The 12936-nt window shown below is 39.7% G+C and overlaps 1 protein-coding gene across 4 annotated transcripts in view; it reads right to left on the reverse strand.

The window, feature by feature from the left end:
- Positions 1-12936, reverse strand: part of adamts17 (ADAM metallopeptidase with thrombospondin type 1 motif, 17) — a 196612-nt gene that overhangs the window by 117384 nt on the left and 66292 nt on the right. For all 4 annotated transcript variants that reach the window (XM_077227986.1, XM_077227985.1, XM_077227987.1 and 1 more), the window contains exon 8: positions 3194-3299. In XM_077227986.1, coding sequence (XP_077084101.1) covers positions 3194-3299 — 106 coding nt within the window. The remainder of the gene's footprint in view (positions 1-3193; positions 3300-12936) is intronic.

A 12936-nucleotide genomic window follows, 5' to 3' on the forward strand; every position in this document is an offset into this window, starting at 1 on the left:
GCAGCCAATGAGAACACACATAACTCATAAGCCACGTGTTCACACAACACAAGACAACATGAAAGCATGCAGCCAGTGATAAACACAAGCTGCATGCAACACAGCACAAGACAAAACATGACATAAAAGCACATAAAACAAGGCACACAGACAAGACAAAACAGGAGTGTCAGGGCTCTATCTCAAAACCAAGAAATATAATAGACAGAAGTGACAGAATATTAGAATGATTTCTGAAGGATCATGTGACACCGAAGACTGGAGTAATGATGCTGAAAATTCAGCTTTGCATCACAGGAATAAATTACATTTTAAAATATATTTAGATAGTATACAGTTATTTTACATTTATTTTCAATTTTAAAAAAAAAATTTTATTTTTGATTAAATGAATGCAGCCTTGGTGAAGAGACCTCTTTCAAAAAATCTTACAATTCCCAAACTTTTAAACAGTAGTGTAAATAGTCTCATTCACATTGTGTAATTTGCTAATCTCTCCTACTGTACAAGCACCGATTACTCTATCCACTCATTAAACAGACAATCATGATGCAGAAAGGTGCTTTGACTAATAATCACATCAGCAGTGATGACACTACTGAGGCATTGTGGGTGGACTGAAATATGATGCATTCTGACAAATACAAATTATGTTTTCATTTCAAAGGAGTCGATACATGCGGCAAACCCCACATTTGTGTTAGACTAATGTTCCTAGAGCACCATAATCATGCTCCTTCAGCTGTTATTATTGGAAAATGATCAGCGTCTACACTTGATAAAGTGTAACGAATGGAGCAGTGCTAAAACAAGACTCCAGACAGTCATCAAGCTTTGTTACGCCCGCACACCAAATCAAAAGGTCTTGAGTAGATCACGTCAGGTGAACTTATGATAAAATATGAGAAACTCTGCTCGGTAGTCTGATAAATCTTAATCCATCAGAAAGTGTGACGCTGTAGCATGTGTTTATTAGAGCTAGTAAATACCATGCTTTCAGAAATATTCAATGCCGCAGTAGTGCTAGCGCCTCTATGAAATTATCATTTTGATGTGTCTTTATTGTAAAGAACTAAGCATGCATATAAACCCATAATATACTTGCTTTAATAGTGTTTTTACAGACTCGAGACAATGGAACCCCTGTGTGCGTGTGATGACTAGCGACGCGGCCCTGGTATCGGCACCAGCCGGGCGTGATCTGTGCCAACTCATTACTGTCGGGCATTAAACCCGACTTTGGCCTGTGCCGTCCTGCTGCACGCTATAGTGGAGCAGGTATGGTGATAACTCCTCTGAAGACTGGCACTGCCACAAAGACGGCGCTTACGCTAATGTAGCTTGGCCGTTTTTCCAGACAAATTTTGGTGTTGGCTGCCCATCATTGTTCTATCAAAGAGGGCTTTATGCTAGTAAGGAGATGAAGGGCTGCTATTGTGAGAAGCGAGTAACACGTGGCATTCGGTTCAATACAGTAATTCATGTGAATGATGTGTGAACATGAAAATGTTTTACAGCATGTTCTCTTTCAGGAATTTCACTAGATTTTCCAAATCACTCTGTGAGGATGGAAGTGTTTTAGGGGTCTTAATCCCTCACTGTCGTTAAAAAGAGCATAGCAGAGCCTTTACAAAAAAACAACAGAGAGCATCATGTGTTCAGGTATAATTTAGATTACAAACTATATATTTACATCTCTGAAGAGGAGTCTGATCATGGATGAAGATCTCGTCAGATGCCTCTACTTCTACTAACATTTTATTTTATCTTTTCTATTCCCATACTGGTGGGAATAGCCGAGATTGCATTAATCTACTGTACTTCTTGGAACAAAAAGGCCAATGTTGTCAGCCTTCAAATAGATGCTTAATTGATAAGCTGTGAAAAAAATCCCTGGTACATGTGAACAAAAATGTAAAGTCTGTCATCTTTTACTTCCAAATCGTAGCTCAAAAGGAAATGTTCATGCTGCTCTTTTCCATGAAATAAAAGAAAACACTGACCAATGGTTCTCAAATCTCTGATACAAAAACTTAATTTCGTTTTTTTTTTTTCTCACACAAAGCTATCAAAGGGGTTGGAATATGGCATATTGGAATATGACTACTTTTATGGTGCTTTTAATGGAGCTTCAACACCCCTAGTTACAATATGCTTTTATTGTATGGAAATGAACTGGGTGAATTTGTGTTATACAGAAGACTGCAAGTCATACAGGTTCGGAAGGACATGAGGCTGTGTAAATGATGATTAAATTTCCGTTTTTGGCAGAATTATCCCTATCTCTTTATTATCTTCTATTAGTTTGGGGTCGGTAATTGATTTTGGAAGAAGTTTCTTATGCTCACCAAGGCTGCATTTGTTTAATTAAAAATACAGTAAAAAGTGTAATATTATGAAATATAATTACAATTTAAAATAACTGTTTTCTTTTTGAATATATTTTAAAATGTTATTTATTCCTGTGATGCAAAGCTGAATTTTCAACACCATTACTCCAGTCTGTAGAGCCAAAGGATGCTTCAGAAATTATTCTAATATGCCGATTTGCTGCTCAAAATACATTTCTTACTTACAATGTTGAAAAAAGAAGCTTAATATTTTTGTGTTGATACAGGATTCAAAAGAACAGAATTTATTTGAAATAGAAATCTTTTGAAATATTATGAATGTCTTTACTATCACTTTTGTTCATTTCAATGTGTTCATGCGGAACAAAAGTATTAAATACTGACCCAAAACTTTTGAACGGTAGAGTATGTACAATTGTAGCATCATCTTTATACTTCATGACTCATAATTCTACAAGAATGCTTATTATAACCCAAACTATAAAATATGGCTTAATGGAATGAAATTTCACAAGACAAGATTTTTGATTATTGTACATTTTGTACAATGTGTTTTGCTGGAATTAAATTGAAGCCAAACTGATTTTTTAAACTATATTGAATAAATCATTTTCATTAAAACAAAAAAAAATGTCATTATTGAGATTTCTGGGACCCCAAATACAAATAATGTTACATGTAGTCCATCTTCATTGTACATGAGGGTTAGACAAGTATCATGCTCGGATATTTCATTGTACTCAAAGAGAGGTGATGATGGAGCAAAAAATGTGATGCACCAGAACTAATTTTAAGACAATAACATAGGCCTCTAAATCATTTTCTACACCATTTAAACTCACTTGTGGCCCAGCTCATGAGCGATGGTGAAGGCCAGGTTGAGTCCGTTGTCCTCCGCCAGCACACACTTCCTCTTGGAGCTACAGGTGCCACCTAGATAAGCAATTCCTGAGGAAAGAGCAAAGCACAGAGTGAGAAGATAATGGACAGAAAAGAAGCACAGTGAACCACAAATCTAATACTTTACTGCTTGAAGGGTCATTCACAGAGACTGGAGGACATTCAAAATATATTAGAACACACCTAGCAACAGCATAGCAACCTGGCAACCACCCACAACGGTCTTAACTTCATCACAGCAAGTTTGCACAATTGACAGTCAGAATGTCTTCAGAAAATGTAAAAATCTAGCCGCTTAATTTTGGTACAAACTGATACCAAACATAATGCCCTATGCATCAAAGATGTGACATCAGAACCTACGTCACATCACAGACTATCACCTTTCCAGTGTTTCTGTGAAAGCACCTGGTTTGTGTCTGACACTGGACGAAACCCAGACAACCTCACTTAGCCTCTGACCGCCATAAGTGAAATCAATATATGTATGTATAGTTGTAGCACACGCTGTATAGTGTTCTACGTGGCTGCACGTTTCGGGTCAGTGTGTGCGCACAGAAAGATGAGACATGATACAATATGAGACATGCGATAGACAGCTAACCACTTCTTTCTTCTATCCTTTTCTTTTGGTATAGAATAAAATACCAGTTCGGGGTTCCTCTTTCGGCTGTTGTTGCAGCCAACTGCACAACATATTGCAGGCATTACTGAGACCGTCGGTCGTAAAGATGGCGGCGCAAAGCTACAGTGACGTCATGTGACCCGAACAAATACAAAACTGTGTTTAGGATGACAAGAGAGCAGTTGGGTCCTGCAGAGGAACTATATGGAATACACTGTAACTCAACAGGAAATGAGAATGTTTGATTGCATGATGATATATCACATTTTTCAGATTGTGTGGTTTTTGTAATATGTATATCATTCCAGTATATTAAAACTGCATTATACTGTTAAAGAAAACTTTTTGAAGAATATATAAAAATATGGAACATTCATCAGGCTTCTTCAACTGGTCATATCCACACACACAAAACAGCAAATATTAGTCTAGCTACTCTTTCTAACATTTTGTTCACTTTGTCTACTCAATAGAAAAATCAAATCAGTATTCATTGAGATTCACATCTGCACTATACATATACATCGTACTGATGTTTTTGGCAGTTTAAACCTGCACAAGAAACAATAGCATTCAATTATTTAACTAAAAATATGTTTCTCTCTTCAAATCCTCACTTACCTCTCTCTCCTGGAATAGTTTACAGGGGCTGTGCGAATGTTTCTTATTTTATCTTATCTTATAGCATCTTATTTTTATTCTGTGAAAATAACAGAAAGCATTTTGAATTAGTACATAACGAAAGAATTCATACCTAGTTGTGAGCACAAGCCTTAAAGGGTTAGTTCACCCAAAAATAAAAATTCTGTCAGTATTTACTCTCCCTCATGTTGTTCCAATCCCGTAAGACCTTCGTTCATCTACGGAAAACAAATTAAGATATTTTTGATGAAATCTGAGAGCTGGATCACTCCTCCATACCTCTTCATAGTCTTCTTGAGGGATTGAACTTGCAGGCCCCGAAAAGTTATTACAGACATCGTTAAAATAGTCCAAGTGACTACAGTGGCTCAATCTTAAGTTTATAAAACGACGAGAATACTTTTTGTGCGCAAAAAACAACAAAAATAACGACTTTATTTCAACTATTCATGTCCTTCTCTGTGGGCCTCGAGTCAGTTCACTAGTGTAAAAGCGTAAAGCTTCTGTTGTTGTACGTCACACGCATCACCCACATTACCAGCGTCGGCCAATAGTGAGCCTACGTGTGACGTAGCTCTACGCTATTACACTAAGTTAACTGACTAGAGGCCAAAAGAGAAGGAAATGGATAGTTGAAATAAAGTTGTTATTTTTGTTTGTTTTTGCGCACAAAAAGTATTCTCGTCGCTTGATAAACTTAATATTGAGCCACTGTAGTCACTTGGACTATTTTAACGATGTCTTTAATAACTTTTCGAGGCCGGCAAGTTTCAATCCTTTTGAAGCCTATGGACTAGTATGGAGGAATGATCCGCTCTCAGATTTCATTAAAAATATCTTAATTCGTGTTCCGAAGATGAACAAAGGTATTATGGGGTTGGAACAACATGAGGGTGAGTGAATACTGACAGAATTTTTGGGTGAACTATCCCTTTAAAATGTTGTCTACATTAGGCACGGCTACATTATGTTTTGGAACAAGTCGATTATTATTTTAATTAATGTGAACAAAATAAGCACGAAGCATCTCATATTACATACTTACACACAGCAAAACAGCTATTTACTATCAATGCAGAATAAAAATACTGAACAACAACAGCATGACTTATAAGGCCCAGAAGAAAAAGGCAATGATAAACAAGCACTTAACACATTTTATCAAACAAAAACAAACTAGAAATAATTTCTTCAGATGGTCCCATACATGTTTCACACAGTATTTCACACATTTCACACAGTATTTAAATATATATCTTCTGTGCTGGTGAAAGCAACAAAAAAAAAGGGGGGGATTTGGATGTTTCACAGTAGTTCATAAATCAGCGTTTCTTTGTTATTTGGTCACAATGTTTGATGACTGATGCTGGAAATAATTGCCATGTAAAAACAAATGAACTATGCTTCATCATTCTTCAATAAAACATATCATACCGAATCCATGTATGGAGACTGAAACCCTAATTCAATCATCAAAAGCAAAAAATGTAATATCATATTAGCAATATATAGATGACTTAATGATTTGCTTGTGTCAGGATGATTTTTTTCATCTGTACACATGGAGCTGAGGTTTAAAACACATGTTGGAAAATAATGGGCTATGCCATTTTTACACTGGCTGGAATTGTATGATGGGAAAATTATTTTCTTTGAATGCCATATAAAAAGCACAGCAGGTTGATTGGAAAACAGATGTTGTCTCAAATTCCTTTACTTCTCTTCTAATGCTCTATTTCTTTTCTTCTTTTTACAGCCATGCATACTAAGACAAGAGCTGCAATTATATCTGCTACATCTGTCATTGACTGCTTTACAGTTTTAGGGTCAGATGAGTTCAAGTTTCTGCAAGCAAGTCTCTGCAATAGTTTTGTGCAGTTATTTGTAAAGCTTGCTCTGAGTTGATGGAATGTAATCTATAATGTGTAATGACTGTCTTGATGTGTGAACTACAGATGACAGACAGGTAGGCTAAAATAAAGTACAACTTCATTACAAATGAATGGAAATGAGAGCTCGACAAATTATTTAAACCCCCTTTTTATTTAATTATTTTTACTTGCTGTGTTTTAAAACAGGATGAGAAATTTATGAATTTAAGGATAATTAAATAAGTAGTTAAACTGACTTAACTTCAAAAGAAATTCAAATCTACTGTTATTATTAACCATAGAAGCAAAGTTTGAGACAAAAGGACAACAGATAGAATGATAGAATGACACAACGATTGATTGATTGATACAATAGATAGATAGATAGATAGATAGATAGATAGATAGATAGATAGATAGATAGATAGATAGATAGATAGATAGATAGATAGATAGATAGATTTTTATTATCAGTTACTGTATACACACAATGTTACATCTATTGTACATCTAATGGGGTTTATGTTATATCTAATGTTGTTAAATTAATGTTTATTGCATTATTTTAGAGTCATGTGTGTTACCATGATGGTGTTTATTTGTGTGAATGATACTGTGCACCTTCTATATATTAGTATTTACTTCAGCTTGTGGAAAAGCTGCTTGTGCTGAGGAGCCGAAACAGCGTATCGGCCCTTCAGCGGGCAATTCAGAGTTGTGGCAGGAGTGAAAAGAGTTCTCTTTTGACGTTGTGTCAAAGGGGTCCCTATATTAGAAGCCACAACCTGATCCTGAAGCAGTGCAGATGCTATAGCAAAATTCCAAATGCAGCTACGCTGTCTCGCAACCTTCCAACGCCCATGGTAAATGATCTCGGGCGCCATTTTAAGGCACACAACTGCCTAATAAAGGGGCTCTAGTCTGTGTGATAGTGTCTACCAGAGCTGGTGGCAGACCTCTGAATTCCTCAACGTCTCATCCAAGGACCATACATGGAGGTTCCAGAGGTCTGGGCGGAGGTGCCAGATTGTGCCATGCTCCTGAGAAAGTAGGTCATTCTTCAGGGGAATTCGCCATTAGCATAAGCTCTGAGAACAAGTCTGGTTGGGCCAGTAGGTTCTTGATCTTGCAAAGTGTCTGTGCAATGAGGATCACTGGGGGAAATATGTACTTGCGCAGGTCCTGAGGCCAGCTGTGTGCTAGTGCATCCATGCCAAGGGGGGCCTGGGTCGGGGAATACCACAGAGTGGAATGGGAGGATTCCTCTGAGGCAAAAAGCTCCACCTGAGCCTCGTTGAATTGGCTCTAAATCAGCTGGACCACCTGGGGGTTGGAGTCTTCTCCTTAGAGTGTGACCTGTCCTGAAAGCATGTCGGCTGCGCGATTGAGGACACCCGGAATGTGAGTGGCTTGCAGGGACTTTGACCATGTGAATCAACACATGCTTGCCATCATTTAGCAGGCGAAACCGTTTCAGTGCAAATATCAAAGCCAACAACTTAGGCAGTTGATATGCCAGTGCAAACGGGGTCCTATCCAGTGCCCCAAAAATGCACGCCCATAGCATACGGCGCCCCAGCCTGTGTTGGAGGCATCTGTTGTGACAACAACATGCCTGGACACTCGCTCTAGGGGAACACCTGCCCATAGAAATGCGTGGTCTGACCAAGGTGTGTTCAGTGTGACGGCGACCAATGTGTGCCGCGCCGCCATGCACATCTCTGGATTTGCTAGAGCAGTCTCATATGCATCAACCCCAGCGTCAAGAGCCATGAGTGTCTAGTGTTAAGGAATGACCCAGCGAAAGAGGAAACTGGACTTTTTCTGAGCATGAAAGAGCCGTCAGCCGTGTGGTATCTGCCAAAATAAGAGTGAAAAATTAAAAATTCTCCTCCTGTCCTTCAGAGGGATGGAGGCCCGTCTCTTCAGAGGCAGGCAGGTCAATGGAGTCTCCTTCATCCCTGGGTCGCCTATCTCACAGCCGCTTCGAAGCCTTAGGCGGGTTCTTACCTGCTTGGTGATTGACGGGCAGCACCAACTTCCTATGAGAGGACCGTAGCGTTCAAGCTGCTGATCCAGGCTCCTTGATGGGCAGGCCCGGTGCAGCCTTTACAGTAGGCCACCCTCTGAGACGAGCAGGCAGGGGCTGAGGCCTCAGGGATGTGGTGGTCGAACTTTCTCAAGGCAAGATGTGATTGATGGCCTCTGTCTACTTCTTTACTGCTGAGAACTGCTGTGCGAAGTCCTCAACAGTGTTATTAAGCACACTTTCTCGGCCTCCCACATCTCTCCAAGTTTGAGCCATAGTTGACGCTCCTGGACCACAAGTGTGGACATTGTCAAACCCAGAGCCTGCACTTGGCCAGATCTCATGGCCAGAAGGGCAAAGTCAATCACTGAGTGCAGTTCCTGCATGAGCTCTGGATCACTACTACCTTTGTGAAGTTCTTTTAACAGAGCGGTCTGATAGACCTGCAGGATAGCCATTGCGTGCAGAGCAGAGACCAGCGGCATTGTTAGCCCTTGTTGTAAGAGATAGGGAAAACGTACAGGCCCTGGTCGGGAGCTCCAGGCGATTTCTCTAGGTGGCGCCATTCTGCAAGCACAGATGAACCACAATCACATGCTCAACTTGTGGGACCCCGAGTATCCCCGGGCTGACGCTCCGTCGAGGGTAGTGAGAGCTAATAAGCCCTTCCAGTCTTCCATGACTTGCTGAGTCCATCATGTACCTCCAGGAAGAATGCAACTCTGTCACACTCAGCCTGAGTCGTCACACCCAAAGGTGATAGACCAGGAGAATCTTCAGCCTTCGAAGACAATAGCTCATCCTCCGATGCTGCGATTGTCAGCTCCTCATCCTTTTGAAACCCTGAATGAGATATTAAATTCACAAAGAGGTGAACCGCAGAGGAAACAACCACAACCAGAAGGACAAGGATGGAAAGTCATATTTAAAAATACTCGATCCACCATGCTGACTTTTAGTGGAATTTGCTCTTTATTTAAGGAAATTGCCTCTTTTAGAGGCAATTAAAAAATCAATTGCTGATGCACCCAAGGGAACTTCACGCACTTAACCATGCTCAAACGAGAGGGAGACCACTGAAGTGTGCTCTTTGAAAATCCAACGAGGTGCATGGACAGCCAGCAATGCTTCTCTGCTTATGAGATCTGGTTCTGAAGAACAAAGCTGAATGTGTAGAGCACGCTGGCCTCCTTTTATACCTGTATGTCCAGGGGAGTGGCCAGCCATGCAAATTCTACACGCCAACTTCATTGACCTTTTGGGAAAAGGTCAGAGGTGTTTGGGGCTCCCGAAAGGGACTCCTAGTGTCTCTCATTCGGATAAAACGTCAATGTGAGCAACAGAAAAGGAAAGGTTGATATATTAACATTCTATCAGTTAATTAAAATCTTTTTTTAGTGCAAATTTAAAGGTGGGGTAAGGGGGATGTTTGAAATCAACCCAAAAAAACACACCCCTTCTTCATTGCTCCGCCTCCGAAACTCACACTCCAATCCTAAAACCCCAGATCCGAGTCAATCTCGAACCCCGATCCCCCTGCAAGCAAGTCGAGTGCACTAACAATGAAGCTAAAAACACAGCATTCACTCGCAGTCGTCAACGTGACTCTGACTAACTGGCCTCTGTTACGCACAAAATCCAAGAGAGGATGTTTGTTTATCATAGCAGAAGCGCAACAGAATAATGCTTCACAAAAATAAAGCACAGATGATGAATGAATGACAAGGAAGCACAAAAAATGAAAGTACAGTACACAATAGTAATTACAAACAAGAGTTGGTTGTTAGTTGCCAACAGCACAACAGCTCCAGACACACAATGACACTCAAACCCAGTTACTCACGTTTGGACCCGAATCAAAGCAACCTCCACGTCTGTTTTTAGGCCATCCCACTTAGCTCTCTCCAGCGGTGGACAGCTTTTCTAATATTAACCCGGGTCCTAAAGCTCTTGCCCAGACATAACCCTTTATTTTCCAGTGATTTCTTCTTAGCTTTTCTCTTTTGTAATGTGTCTCATCTCTATTTCTGCAGTCTTTCTTCAGTTCAAATCTCCCTCTTGCTCGTTCTCTCTCCTCCACCGTCATATGCCCCCTACTGCTGATTGGCTACACGTTTGTTGTTGTGCCGGACCGACTAACTTCCAAACAGCATATTTCAAAAACGACTTACTCCACCTTTAAGTTAAACCTGTAAAACCTAAAATGTTGCTACCATATTTTTTTTCATACAATTTCTGGCAACCACAGCAGCTGTTTTTTTTTTTTTACCGTAAATTTCCTGTATATATTTTTTTTCAGTTGATAGAAAAATGAAACAGACTGACTGGGCAATGATATCCCCAGATGTATTTGACTCAGTGCTTGTTGGATCAAATATGGCCGCGGGCCCCAAAGCTCACAGTTAAAGCGTCCAGACAGACAGACTCAGAAAGACATGGCTAAATACACGGCGCCGGGAGATATTTTGCAAGGGTTAATTTGCCGTTAGCACATGTAGAGTGGATTGCATTCACAAGTTGAGCCCTTTCGTGACGGGAGAAGAACAACGAATCTACCAGCTCAGCAGCTTGGGCGGCCCGGCTGAACTGGGACAAATGCTTTGTTATTAGTTGTGAGGAACGCTCTTGGTCAGCTGCTTTAAACATTCCATTCAGGATCCACTCTCCTCTGTCTTTTATCTCTCACTCTTTATATATACAGTATATACTCAAGAAATGAATGACATTTGCAACCCATTTTACTATTTATTTATTTGTTTGTTTGTTTAATACTTTTTTATTTCATACTATTTTACTGCCTTTTTTATTACTTTATTTTAAAATGTACAGGACATGTTATTATCTAGCAGCGAGAATCAATCAAAAACCCATTTCAAAAGGTAAGTGACAAACATATTGTCTTTAATATCTCATATGTTTCTCCTCCACAGTATGATATTAAATAATATACTACATTATTAAACAGGTACATAATGATAAAATAAACAAATAAATTGTATTTTATAAAATAAATAATTTAATACGTGTAAGAAAAATGCAGACACTTTTTGAATATTAAAAACACAAAGATTGACTGTGAAATATAAATTTACATGAGCATTAAAAACTGTCTACATGCGATGTGTTTTACAATCCCACACCATCACTTTGAAGCCCTCAAACGGCCCACAGAAAACATGAAACGGCATGTTGAACCTACTGTGCAGGAGAGCTTATAAAGCCATGGAGACAGTCAACAGAACAGAATGGCAGGATCGTTTCCATATTACCCGGAACACCGTGCTTTACTATTCCTCACATAACCCACATTCCCATATGACAGAATTGCAGAACAGAGCAATGGAATCTTGCTGTTCACACCCTACACAGACATGAAAAGATGTCTGTGGACTTTTTAGGTTCACATTTCGTCACAGTGTTTCTTGTGGCTATCAGCTCAATGTATGCTTTACGCTAGTGATAGACCATGATTTAAAGTTCAACTCACGGCCGTGGAGCTTCCTTGAAGCAAATATCACTAAACATAGTGAAGTTGGACAGCCGAAAAGGAAGTTGCTCGTTATGACTAAACAACCTACTTCCAAGTCAGGACACAACAGAAATCCCAAATCCCTTAGGGATGCTTGTTTGTACTAGACAAGAGGTCAACCCTTAAAACTATGAGACCTCTACTCAGTAAAGTTTTGAAACTTTGAGGGTTGTGAATTATTGAAATAACTATTACTCAGAGCCTCATGTTTAGTGTAAAGGAGTCCTTTGTTTTCCCTGTGTATATATGTGGGACATCATATGGGCTGCCCTCTGGGTCCCCGCCTATCTCCTCTTGCTCCTGGCTCCTCCCACCATCATCGCCACCCTGGTCTCTCCCTCTGTTATTTTACGTGGTTTTCTGCCCTTTGCCTGCTCTACCTCCTCCTCCAGAGACCCGACCCATCCACCTCAGTTAGACTGTTATGGTGCGAGGACAGGTCTTCCAGGAGAGGGGACTAATGTAATGTGTAGTTCTGTTTTGGTTTAGTTTCATGGTGTTTTAGTTTGGTTTTCCATGTTCCTATTTGCCCGTGTTCTCAGTCATTGTTAATTGACCTAGTTTCCTATTGTGTGTTAGTTTGTTCCCATATTACTAATTAGTTTCACCTGCGTTTCATGCAGCTCCCTTTGTTTTCCCTGTGTTTATATGCCCTGAGTTTCCCTAAATTCACTGTCCAGTATTTAATGTTATGCTAGTTGTTTTGAAGTATGCTCTCGCTTCTTGTCAAGTCACCTTTATTTATACAGAGCTTTTTACAATGCAGATTGTTTCAAAGCAGCTTTACAGTGATAACAGGAAAATAATGCAACAAAGTTTGTTTTGGCTGTATAGCAGCTCTGGAGAAAACAGTGATGTCATCATCCAGCTCGGTTTAGTTAACATACAATGGTGTCAATGCAGGCAGATTAGTAATATTGTTGAATATTACGTGTGTTGATTAAATGTATCTAGTTATTCATTCCATGTCCTGTTCTTCGTTCCTTGGA

Source organism: Siphateles boraxobius, unplaced genomic scaffold (assembly GCF_051911475.1).
Source record: "Siphateles boraxobius isolate OS27281-9 unplaced genomic scaffold, OSU_SipBor_1 130, whole genome shotgun sequence".
Taxonomy (NCBI): domain Eukaryota; kingdom Metazoa; phylum Chordata; class Actinopteri; order Cypriniformes; family Leuciscidae; genus Siphateles; species Siphateles boraxobius.